The 12329-nt window shown below is 34.9% G+C and overlaps 1 protein-coding gene across 1 annotated transcript in view; it reads left to right on the forward strand.

The window, feature by feature from the left end:
* Positions 1-12329, forward strand: part of THSD7B (thrombospondin type 1 domain containing 7B) — a 908978-nt gene that overhangs the window by 797954 nt on the left and 98695 nt on the right. The window contains exon 17 of the mRNA XM_024243556.3: positions 2525-2675. Coding sequence (XP_024099324.3) covers positions 2525-2675 — 151 coding nt within the window. The remainder of the gene's footprint in view (positions 1-2524; positions 2676-12329) is intronic.

The raw sequence follows: 12329 nt of genomic DNA on the forward strand, positions 1-12329 counted from the left end.
CTTTTGTGGCATATTGGGAGTAAATGGAGACTAATATGTACATTCACTGGATTTCATTAACCAGAAGTCTTCCCTCTTCTTTCTCAGTGAAATAATAAATGAACATCAGCAGATAGTGTGCAGGCAGGAAGGGAAGCAATTTCCAGTTTTTTTTTTTTTAAGTTTGTCCAGGAAAGGACATTTAAGCTAACCCATGGATTTTCCTTCTGCTATTGACTTTTGCCACAGAAGAAATTAAAGTCCATAGTTATTAAAGTCCATAGAATTAAAGTCCCTATATTAGAAGGTATTATTACAACTTTTTTGTATACCATTCTCTGCTAACCTCTTTTATACTATCTAACTTTTCATGAGTTAGCAGCTCATAAAGGTTGTTTTATTTTTCAGTATGTGATTGGCTACTTTGAAATGTTCCTAGAGTTTTCTTTTATTATTATTAATTATTATTTTTATTTTGAGATGGAGTCTCGCCCTGTCGCCCAGGCTGGAGTGCAGTGGCGTGATCTCGGCTCACTGCAAACTCAGCCTCCCGGGTTCACTCCATTCTCCTGCCTTAGCCTCCCGAGTAGCTGAGACTACAGGCGCCCGCCACCTCACCCGGCTAATTTTTTTTATTTTTAGTAGAGACGGGGTTTCACCATGTTAGCTAGGATGGACTCAATCTCTTTTTCTATTTTTGATGTGTGTATAAAAGGAACTCTTAAGTGCAGGATAATTCATTAGCATAGCATGATCTAGGGAGCACCAAAAGCTCTTTAGCATATTGTTATTAAAGTGCTTACTTCTTAACCTTGACATTGTATCTGAATTGCTAGATCAGCAAATGGCATGATTTATTTCATCATCATTGCCATTTTCATCTTTATCTTTATCATTATCACTACAACAAAATACTTATAGCACTAGGGATCATATTTGTCTCTATTTCAGTTCTGTACCCCAACACATACTAAGGCGAGGACTTAGTATGTAGCAAGCTATCAAAAATATTGACTAAATGAATCACTAACAAATAACGACTTTGTATCCCAACAGCTAGCAAAAGATATTTGCACATAGAAAGTCTTTATTAAATCATTTTGAAAAATAATTATAAAATTAATTTCTATTTGGGATGTGATATAAATAGAGATAAATGCCCCCATCATAGGGGTACAGCTGGATGAATTTTAACAATGTGAACACAACTGTGTAGGTCAAGAAACAAAATGTTATCAAGACTACCTGAGTCCCTATCAGTCACTAACCATTTCCTCAAAGGTAGCCACTATTCTGACTTCTGACACCCTAGATTAGTATTACCTATTCATTAACTTCTTTGGAATGGGATCATATGTACTCTTTTATATCTAGCTTCTTTGGTTCAACATTGTATTTTTGACTGTCACTCATATTCTTTCATTCATTCTCATCACTTTATGGCATTTACTATAATATATTTATAGGTTATACTCTTGCTGAACATTTGGACTGTTTCTAGTTTGGTTCATTATGAATAGTGCTGCTATGAACATTTTCAGTCAGCTTTGGTTTTTGGTTTGGTACACATTTATATACATTTCTATGGAAATATAAGTGGATTGTTGGGTTACATAGTATGTATAGGTTTAGCTTTAGTAGACATTGCCAACCAGTTTTCAAAACAGATTATGCTCCCACCAGCAGAATGAGAAGAATTAATTACAATCGCTCTGCATTCTTGCCAGCTTTTGATATTTTCCATGTTTTTACAATTTAATCCATTTTGGCAAGCATATAGTGGTATAACACTTTGGTTTTAATTTGATTGAATCTTCATCATCTTTAACAATAGTGTGATTATCTCATTATTGCCAGTACTTATCTCAAAACCTGACACAGAGTAGGCCAAGCACCCATGATGCATACATCTGTGCTGTGTGATTAATTGCTGCACGAAAATACTTGCTCATTGCCCTTTGTTTTTTGATTTGAAAAATTCTTTACTGAAATGCAGAAGTTACCTGAAATAATACCTATTCAGTTATTTTTCATATTACTTTGCCATAACTTTAAAAATGGATGGGATAAAGTTTAGGAAATTTTACATGGTATCAGATAGAAGTTTGGGAAAGGTTTAAGAAAGCCACAGGAAGTAGGAAGGTTCTAGCTATCACAAAGTGATGGATTTATTCAGAGAAGGAGAGCCTTCAAGATTCATTACAATAAAAAGAATATTCACTCAGTGCTGGACCTGAGTAAATGTATTGTAGGTCTCTTGAAATATAAAGTTCTTCAAGGTCAACCATTGCCTTTAGTCCAAGGTCAATCATTGCCTCTAGTCTTTCCATTGTTCTCCCTTGCCCTCATGAATAAAGGGTTCTGTACTGAGTTAATGCTCACAAAACCTGACTGACTAAAGGAGGAAAGTTTTGTTCCCCTTGGTTTCTGTGCTGGTCTTATGTTATATTTAACTATCATCAGTTACTATGATACGTCATAACTATTTTAAATATACTCTCCACTGATTTAAATAATCAAGCCATTTTGTGACCTTGCTTTACAGGTGTGTGAATACTGCGGATAGTGAAGGTGGAGCAGTGGATAGCAACCTGTGCAACCAGGATGAAATTCCCCCGGAAACCCAGTCCTGTTCTCTCATGTGTCCCAATGAGTGTGTCATGTCTGAATGGGGACTTTGGAGCAAATGCCCACAGGTAATTTCTCTTTCTTTGTCAATGCTCTGATAATCTATTGTTGCCTTCACTGTTGTTCTCTGTGCATTCATAGTGCTGGTCTCCAAAGCATTCTTCTAGTAACATGGGAAAATAATTTTTTTCTTTTTGAGAAATCCAAAGAAAGAAAAAAAGAAAAAAAAAAAGTCTGCAAGCAAGACTGAGCAATTTAAAATGCCAGTGCATCTTCCAGGGCCTTTATCACAGGAACATGAACAAGGAAAATGAGCCTATAATGATCACACTAGGATCCAACTGCGCACCTATTGTGAAAGGGGTCCTCTTTAGTAACAAATGATTCTCGTTATAATATCTTGGTCCTCTTCCATTTTTATCCTGGCAGAATCAATTATATCTTAGGAGCTCAACTCCACTGTGCAATTTAGCTTCTGTTAGTGATCTGTTTTTGCCTTTTGCTGTTTTCCTGAAGATGAGGCATTCTTTTGCCATGTTTCTACTTCTTCCAAAGCTAACAAAAATACCTTAAAAAAAAAAAAAACTAAAGCATATACCTTTATTTTTTTCTTTTAAAGTTTTAAAAAATTGGAAGCACAACAGGAGTATGGCAAAATAAATATTATTCAAGGAGCATATTTCAACTTACTATTCCCAGAAGATAAATTCTGACATTTTATACTCATACTTCAAAGTAAACACTGAAAAAAATGAAAGTGGGGATTAGGAACGAATTATATGAGTTCAAACATTAGAAAGGAAAATTAGGATACTTTGAACTCAATTGTCATACTGACAATTTGTGGAAAGACTGTGGAAATCTCTGTATGGAAATGGAAAATATCTTTAAAATCAGTTAATATCATATGTTTAGAGCTTCAAATTATTGATTCCTTATAAAATATTGAGCCCTTATCTTTGATATTTGTATAATTCTGTTCCTGAAGGAGATTTCACTCTGTTGTTATTTTTATTTGTTGAGTTGTTTTTAGAGCAATATAATATTGACATGAAGAGAAACTAATAAGAATAACTTGTAGAAGTGGGATATTTGTACTACTAAGTCATTTATTTTGTGTGTAACCTGAATATAATGAAAGTTAAAATTTATCGACCACTTATTTTGTGCAAGGCACATGTAGGAACTATTCCCTTTAGTACTTGCACTAATCCTGTTAGGTTGGTAGTATTACTAGTTCATTGTTCAGCTTAGAAACTGATGTGTAGAAAGGTTAAGTGGTTTGCACAAAGTTTTGTACTTAATAAGTGATGAGCTTAGAATGAACATTATTCTGTTGATGAAGCCAGAGATTTTGCTCTTATATTCTTGGCCCAGTTATCTTGGAAAAATTAAGGTAGATTTCGAATCAATACTTTTCTTTGTTTAAAATGCAATATTTATTTTAAGAAGAAGGGAAGCTGTTTTAGCTATCTGTATGATTAGTCCATGAGTGAGTACTATGTTTATATTTTAGAAAGTGTGCTAGTACCACTCTTTATTAATCAACCTATAAAAGAATTAGCAGCCTGAAGAAGTTTAATTAAATGTAAGGTCATGATCTTCCTCACTTTTGTTTTTCTAATTTACTCACAGAAGACTCTATTAAGCTCTAATCAGTTTGCAATGAAAACATTGCCCTCTTAAGGTATCTGGCCACTGGGCTAAAATTTTTATTGTAAGAACGTTTTACACAAAGTTGTGAAGGTTTAGCATTCTGTGTTTGCTTCTTTCGGGTTTTTGTTTTTTCAAGGCTTCTTTTTCAAAACATAATTATTTAATTTTTGGAGTGTTTAGAAATTGGAGGTAGAGAAAATATTTTAACCTCCTTTCATGTGTCAAAAAGACAACATAGTTACTCACTTGTCAGCATGGAATGAGAAGGTTGTTCCTTTACCTGCTTATGTACCTTCTAAGTTACATAATGATAGAAGCTATGACAATGACAATACAGAATTTTATTGAGCATATCTTATATAACCAACATTATACTGAAAGCTACATGTAACTCTTAAGTTTTATAACAACATTGCACTATGATGATATAACACTTGTCCATGGCCACTCAGGTCTGTCTGACCACAATGGCCTTGTTCTTTCTCAGATGCTGTGCTGTACTGTCCCATGCAAATGTAAACTTCAAAGTGAAAAAATGGTAATTAGGGCTCATACCTGATTATTTTCCCTAAATCTAGATATATTGCATAACTTTAGTTAAGTTGCAAGATGTTAGCATAATGTCCCGTCATCATAGGACAATCCCAATCAGTATTGGACAATGAGAATGAGAATGATTGTAGCAAACACAGCAAACTAAATCATTGTGCCTATAATTTAATTAGCACTTCAATGTGCATTTTATTAGAAAGAGGAAACAATTATTTTATAAGTGTTCTGTAGAACATGAGCTGATTTAAGGATCTTTAATATTTGCCATTATTTTACCAAACTCTCCTTTGATAGTCTGCAGTGTGACATATGATATTGGGACAAATTCATTATTTGTTGGGTATTTTCTCCTCCAAAGGTACTTCTTTAGAGACAAACAAATAAGCTGAACGTGTGTTTAAGTGTGGTTGCAGCAAGTTATTTAAACGTCTGAGTTACAGGTTTCTTACTGGGAAGTGAGGACAATAATAGCTATTTTTTTTCAGATTGTTTAAAAAATTAGATATAATATGTATAAAATAAATTTCATAAGGTATTACCTAACACAGAATCGTGATGAAGAAGAACCACCACAAAGCCCCCTCCCACTTACCTTGTTTGCCATGTGGTTGGGAAATCCCAGACAGGGAGCAGTACGTTTTTTAAGCTATACAGGAAAGATCCCTTCCCCTGCACAGAATAAGTTATTACTTGATCTTTCAGAAATAAAATGTCACCTCCATTACTGAAACATGACTTATATCTAATTTAATAGTAGTCCTTAAAAATAATGCATCACAAAGATAACTTTGAATGAATGGGTTACTGACCTGACAGTAACTGCCAATTGCAAACTATACAGAAGAACAAATAAGACAAAGGCATTAAAAATTGTATTGGGACCATTTTTTTAAAACTATATTGGGAAAACCATAAATGGATCAAGCAAAAACAAATACAATTCGAGGAGGAATTTGAAGAAAATGAAAAGCTATTTGTTTCCTTTGTTTTATGTTCATGTTTTTTCTTATTCCCATAACACACACACATATATATTTTTTTACTTTAACATGCTTACTTTTCTAGAATGCTTTACTATGAAAGGAAAATTGTGTAATTGTGCATACAATAACCTTCCTAATAGTGTTTACTCTTTAAAGGTATGTGTGTGTATACATGTTTATACATGTATATAAGTACATGCATACACATACAAATATATAGACATTTCGTAGTTCATTATTTACCACCCAATGTTCTCTTTTACCTAACTAATTTTTTCCAGTTTTTGTCCTGATCCTACATACTTCAGAATTATGCTGAGGATTATTCATAGAATCATCTATTTTTCAAGAGAAGTTTGTAAATTTCTGGATGCAGATATCTTAGAACATTTGAAGTTGATTAGCCACTTATGTATCTGAAACAATATTGGGTTGCCTTCATTTATGCTACCAATCCTTACAGAAATTTTCCATTGAGTAACACAGATTTTCTATTTATATCTCTCCTTGGAGTCTTGGCAAAGGAATTTCCTAAACATTGATATTGATAGGACAAGTGTATTGGAAGTGAATTTCCAAACTGTTGTATATTTTGCAGAAGCAAGACTTTGCAAACCCACTCTAGAAAGATGACTTAGATTTAGCAAACCTATTTGAACTTTGATTCACCTCTAGCTGAATGTATCAGGGGTTGGCCAGAACTGTAGCCAAGCATCCCTTCACATAGTGGGAATTAGAGGCTCATTGAACAGTGGTCCCAAGGAAACTTCATGATCAAAAAGTTACCCAAATCTTTGAATTACCACCAGAACAATCTGTGAAAAACGATCACAAAGGAAGACTTTGCAAAGAAACTATATAGGGCTTAAATGCAATGGAATCTGGATTCTGTCACAGTCTGAATATTGTGTTTTTAAAATTCACCTTATTTCTGTGCTTTATTCTTTTCTGTAACTCTTTATGTGTGCAGGAGATACTAGTGAAAGCCAATGCAGAAGTTGCCATTATTTCTTCAGGCAAATGCCCTGCTTTAGAAGAGAAAGAGAAATGCATGCCGGTTTTCTGATAAGTGATCTATAATTAAGCATTTGAGGTTAAGAAAAACACCCCCCCCCTTTTTTTAATGGTGCTCCAGTGTTATTTTGGGGAAAGGCTGTGAGCAATGACATTTTATTCCTGATGACTCAGTATTTTCAGCACCTTAGCATCACCTGTGTAAATTATGTTTCAGGGAAGCAATTTATCCCAATGTTTAGTACTAGAGCTTAGCTCTAAGCACTTCCTCAACTTCACGTAACAGTCTTTATCACGCAGATGGCAACCTGTATTTGTCTCTGGAGGAGGTGCCTAATGATCATGACCCTCATACTACCTAGTTCTTTTCTTTGATTCAAGCTGAAAGCCAGAGGATGAGAATGATGATAATTTTCTATAATCTGGACTGTAAATTCTGGTTGCATGTGCTAAATTGATATTGGCCCTTGTCAGATGACAGTAATTCATTACTCAGGGGCTTGCAGAGTATTTTACCCCTGTGTGCCAGTGAGATGTAATATCACTTAGAGCCACTTTTATTTCCAGAACCATATAAGGCACTGCAAGAAGGGTGCCTCATTTCATGCATTGGAGCAGTGAATGACAATCTAATAGAAGAAGTCTTTAGGCTCCTCAAGTTTTTGATATTTAATATGCTTGTTATCATTCTTTCTTATACAGTCTAATTTCTTTGATTCTCAATATCATCAATTTGGAGTACAAAATAAGGCTTCCATTGCCCTCAATTTCCCTCTGTCTCTCCCTTTGCCCCAACACCTTCCATTCTATCTCCATTTCTATCTCTATCTCTATTTCATGAAATTCTCAGTCATATAAAACAGTATTATGGGCCCTATACATTGATCATCCTGCTTCAACAATTATCTACATGTGACAAACCTTATTTCATTTATCTCTTATTTCCCCACTTCTCTTTCCCTTTCTTACTAGCAGACTAAGGCACATCCCACATTTTATATTATTTCAGCCATAAATACTTCTATATATCTTCCTAAGAGAGAATGATTAATGACAACAACTACACCTAACAACACTTTTCTATACCTTGTAAAAGTATAATTCTATACCTTGTAAAAGTATAATTTTCAAAAAATTAAAAACGTGACTCTCATACAAGGTATCAAAAGTTAATTAACTGATTAGTCATTAAAGTAGCACGATTGTAAGGTGATTCAAAGAGAATTGGAGAGAGAAGAGAATTTTCACGTCTAAAAGTGATGGAATATCATTGGATTTCTTTGGACTGGATTTATGCTCCATAGCAAACAATGTCATAAAGGGCAAAATATATAAACCAACAGTTTTGATACATTGGATGAGTAGCATGGGACTATGGTGATTGAGGAAGAAAAACAAATGAAATGAGCCTTACAATCACCATGGCTTTCTAGCTAGAGGCACTTTCTGAATTGTGATGAAAGGAATGAGACTCCAAGGAGACCATGGTGAGAATCCAGTAACCAGAGTTGGAGAGGTACAGGAAGTTGAAATTTGAGACACAAAATACTGAAAAGAAAAGAGTTAGGCAAACCAAATAATCTAGATATATATATGGGGCCTCCTGGAGTTCTTAGCTAACTACTAATTTGGACATTCATGGAGTGAAAGTCCCCAAGTTCAGGCAAAGAATGACTTCTGAGAATCTGCAAGATGTACATATTCTAAAGCTCACACAGGTCTAGGAGACATTTCAATTTTCATGTAGTGTGAACAGTGATACCTTTTCAAGCTCTGAGACCATTTATTAATGACCTAACAAGGGTTTTGCCTTAGCAGGAGGGCTAAATTGACCTTAAAGTCTACTCCGGAATTTCCCTAATGAAATTTAAAGACAAACCACAGAAAGACCAAGCTGATCCACAGGTAACACTACTGCCTGCTAAAACATACTCCAACACATTGGGATGGAAGACACCAGCACCCCCAACAAGCATTCAGCAGTGTTACAATCACAATGTCTAGGAGTGGTTATTGGCTAGAGAGGGGACATGATAGGGACCTAGGTGGTTTTGGTAATATTTTGTTTGTTTGTTTCTGTTTTACAAGGTAACATTTTTATTTCATGAGCTCTGTTCTGGCTATATAGGTGTTTTCACTTGAAAACATAGCTACTAAGCACAGAAAGAAAAAAGGAATGGAAAACGAATAGAGACTAAGTGATCTGTAGAACAACAGCAAGTCATTTAACGTTTGCATAACTAGAGCCCTGGAAGTGGACAGAAAAATATTTGAAGAAGTAATAGCTCAAATTATTTCAAACCTTGGAATGGTTGCAGTTTTCAGAGAATATTATCTGGATCATATGATCCTGGCTGACAATATTCTGAGGACAAAATAGAAAACATATTCTAGAGGGTCTCAGTACCAGTACATGAGCAGTGTTTCCCTTAATCACTTTATTTTCAAAATGGTAGCACCATGCTTAATTGTGCCCAGTGTAGAGATTTTCTGCTTTACTTTTCCCAAATAATGAAGTTCCATCAAAACAGTTAAAGGCCCGAGTAGAACAAAAAGGCTGACATTCCTATGAGTAAGAGGAAACTCCTTCTGCCTGTTTGCCTTGCACTGAGACATTAGTTTTTTCCTGCCGTTATACTCAAACCAAAACATTGGTCCTTCTTGGGTATAAAGCCAGCAGGCCCTTTGGACTGGAACCACACCATTGACTCTCTTGGGTCTCCAGCTTGCAGACTGCAGATCTTGGGACTTGTCAAGCTCCATAATCATGTGAGCCAATTCCTAAATAAATTAATATGCACGTGAATACACGCACGCACACACGCACACACACATACCAAACACACACACACACACACACACACACACACACACTATTGATTCTGTATCTCTGGAGAACCCTAATATAGACAGGTTAATTATTGATAGATGCACTTTCGATTAGTTCTCTAGTCTTGAACACTACTTTTAATCCCTTTTTCAGATTTACTTGATGCTCAAATTCCTAGTCTTTTGAGGTTATAGAGTCCAAATCAAATTCCAGTTTATCCATTGCTGATTTGGAATTCAGTACTTTCAAATCGGCTGTCAGTTATCAGATAAGTTTTCTAGCTTCTTAAATTTTATTACTATTAGGTCCTTATATTATTATTGTTGTTGTTTGTACACTTTTATAAACAAATGTCTTCACTCTCATTTTAATCCTTTTAATATCATTTTAGTGGTATTCCTGGAAAGAGTTTTGTATAGTCTTCCATATTTAACGAAAATTTCCTATCAATTAAATTTTAACACAATTTGTGGTATCTGGTCATATAAAAGTATTTAGTTTTTATGATACTAAGTTTCTTTCTTGCTTAAAAAAATCCCAGGTTTACTGTATAAAGATATGTTTCTAATATTTTAATTGTTTGAAAATACATAAACATGTTTTACTTTGTTTTGTATATGTTGACACAAGTTCTATTAGATTTCAAATGAATATTCCTATACCAACTAGTTTCTGGATTCCATTTTCTAGGTATTTTTAAAAAATGTTCACGAGTTTTATTTCTATTTTTTCTGTACCCAGTTACATTTGATATCATGTGAATTGAGATTTTTTTCATCACTATTATTAATGGAGTGTTTTCTTCCATCTGTGTATCTAATTGGTTAGTGCTAATGTCTAAAGAAACAAATGGGTGTTATATTGGTATTACAGGAATATCTTGCGTCCAACTGTGTTTTCTTAATTTTATTATTAATTCTACTACTAGTTTTTAAAAAATTAGTTCATAGTCTTAGGTTTTCCTGACATACACCCATATAATATGCAATAATGACTTTTACCTATCCTTTCTTGATATTCACCTTATCTTTCCTAGACATACATACTTTATTAGGAACAACTTTCTAAATAGTGCTAAAAATCAAAAATCATTTTTATCTTTTCCTGGTATATTAGACTGTTCTCATGTTGCTATAAAGAAATACCTGAGATTGGGTAATTTATAAGAAAGAGGTTTAATTGGCTTACACTCCTGCAAGCTGTACAGGAAGCATGATTTCTGGGAAGGCCTCAGGAAGCTTTTACTTTGGTGAAGTGAGAGCAGGCACGTCACATAGCTAGAGCAGGAGCAAGAGAGAAGGGGAATATTGGGGGAGGTGCCATACACTTTTAAATGTCCAGATCTCACGTGAACTCAGAGCAAGCGGTCCCTTATCACCAAGGGGGTGGCCCAAGCCATTCATAAGGAATCCACCCTCATGATCCAAATATCTCCCACTAGGCCCCACCTTCAACACTGGGAATTGCAATTCAACATGAGATTTGGGCGGGGATAAATATCCAAACTATATCACCTGGCTTTAATCAGGTGATATAATATGTTTCAGCTATTGTTAAACAAACACTCATTGTATATTATCTTTAATATTTTCTGTGAATTTCTTTTTAAATATATTTATATATATAATATATCAAAGTATGTATGTGTTCAAAAATGATTACTCAGTTCTACTAAATGCTTTTTATTATTGCTGATATTATTTTTAGAATTTGTCTTTTATAAATATGATAAAGCAGAGCTTCTAGTTTTGAAATACACATTAATTCTTAAATTAAACTTTAATTTAAATTATAGGCTGGGCGCAGTGGCTCACGCCTATAATCCCAGCACTTTGGGAGGCCGAGGCTGGCAGATCACCTGAGGTTGGGAGCTTGATACCAGCCTTCCCAACATGGCAAAACCCCATCTCTACTAAAAGTACAAAAATCAGCCCAGCGTGGCAGTGCATGCCTGTAATCCCAGGTTCTCTAGAGGCTGAGGCAGGACACACGGGAGGCTGAAGCAGGAGAAATTGCTTGAATGCAGGATGTGGAGGCTGCAGTGAGCTAACATCGCATCACTGCACTCCACACTCCAGCCTGGGCAACAGAGAGAGACTCTGTTTCAAAAAATAATAATTATAAAAATAAATAATAATAATAATATATAAAATCTGCTGGGCATGGTGGCTCATACCTGTAATCCCAGCATTTTGGGAGGCCCAGGCGGGTGGATCACTTGAAGTCAGGAGTTGATACAAGCCTGGCCAACATAGTAAAAACTCCATCTCTTTTAAAAATACAAAAATTATCCAGATGTGTTGGTGGGCACCTGTAATCCCAGCTACTCGGGAGGCTGAGGAGTGAGGTTTGCTTGAGCCTGGGAGGCAGAGGTTGCAGAAGGTTGCTGTGAGCCAAGATGGCACCACTGCATTGCAGCCTGGGTGACAGAGGGAGACTGCTTCTCAAAAAATAAAATATAAATAAATAAAAATAAATTAATTAATTAAATTCTATTCAGTTTATCATTTTCTTAGCTGGTTCAGGATGTTCTGGTTCAAGATATTTCTCTCTCTCATTTCTGTCTCTCTTAATCTTCCCATCAACATATTTGGCATTATTGGTATGCTAATTTTAAAATAATTTGTTAAGGTTCAACATTTTATATTCTTTAAACTAGTTTTGCTAAATGTAGGAAATAGTTATTT

Source organism: Pongo abelii, chromosome 11 (genome assembly GCF_028885655.2).
Source record: "Pongo abelii isolate AG06213 chromosome 11, NHGRI_mPonAbe1-v2.0_pri, whole genome shotgun sequence".
Taxonomy (NCBI): domain Eukaryota; kingdom Metazoa; phylum Chordata; class Mammalia; order Primates; family Hominidae; genus Pongo; species Pongo abelii.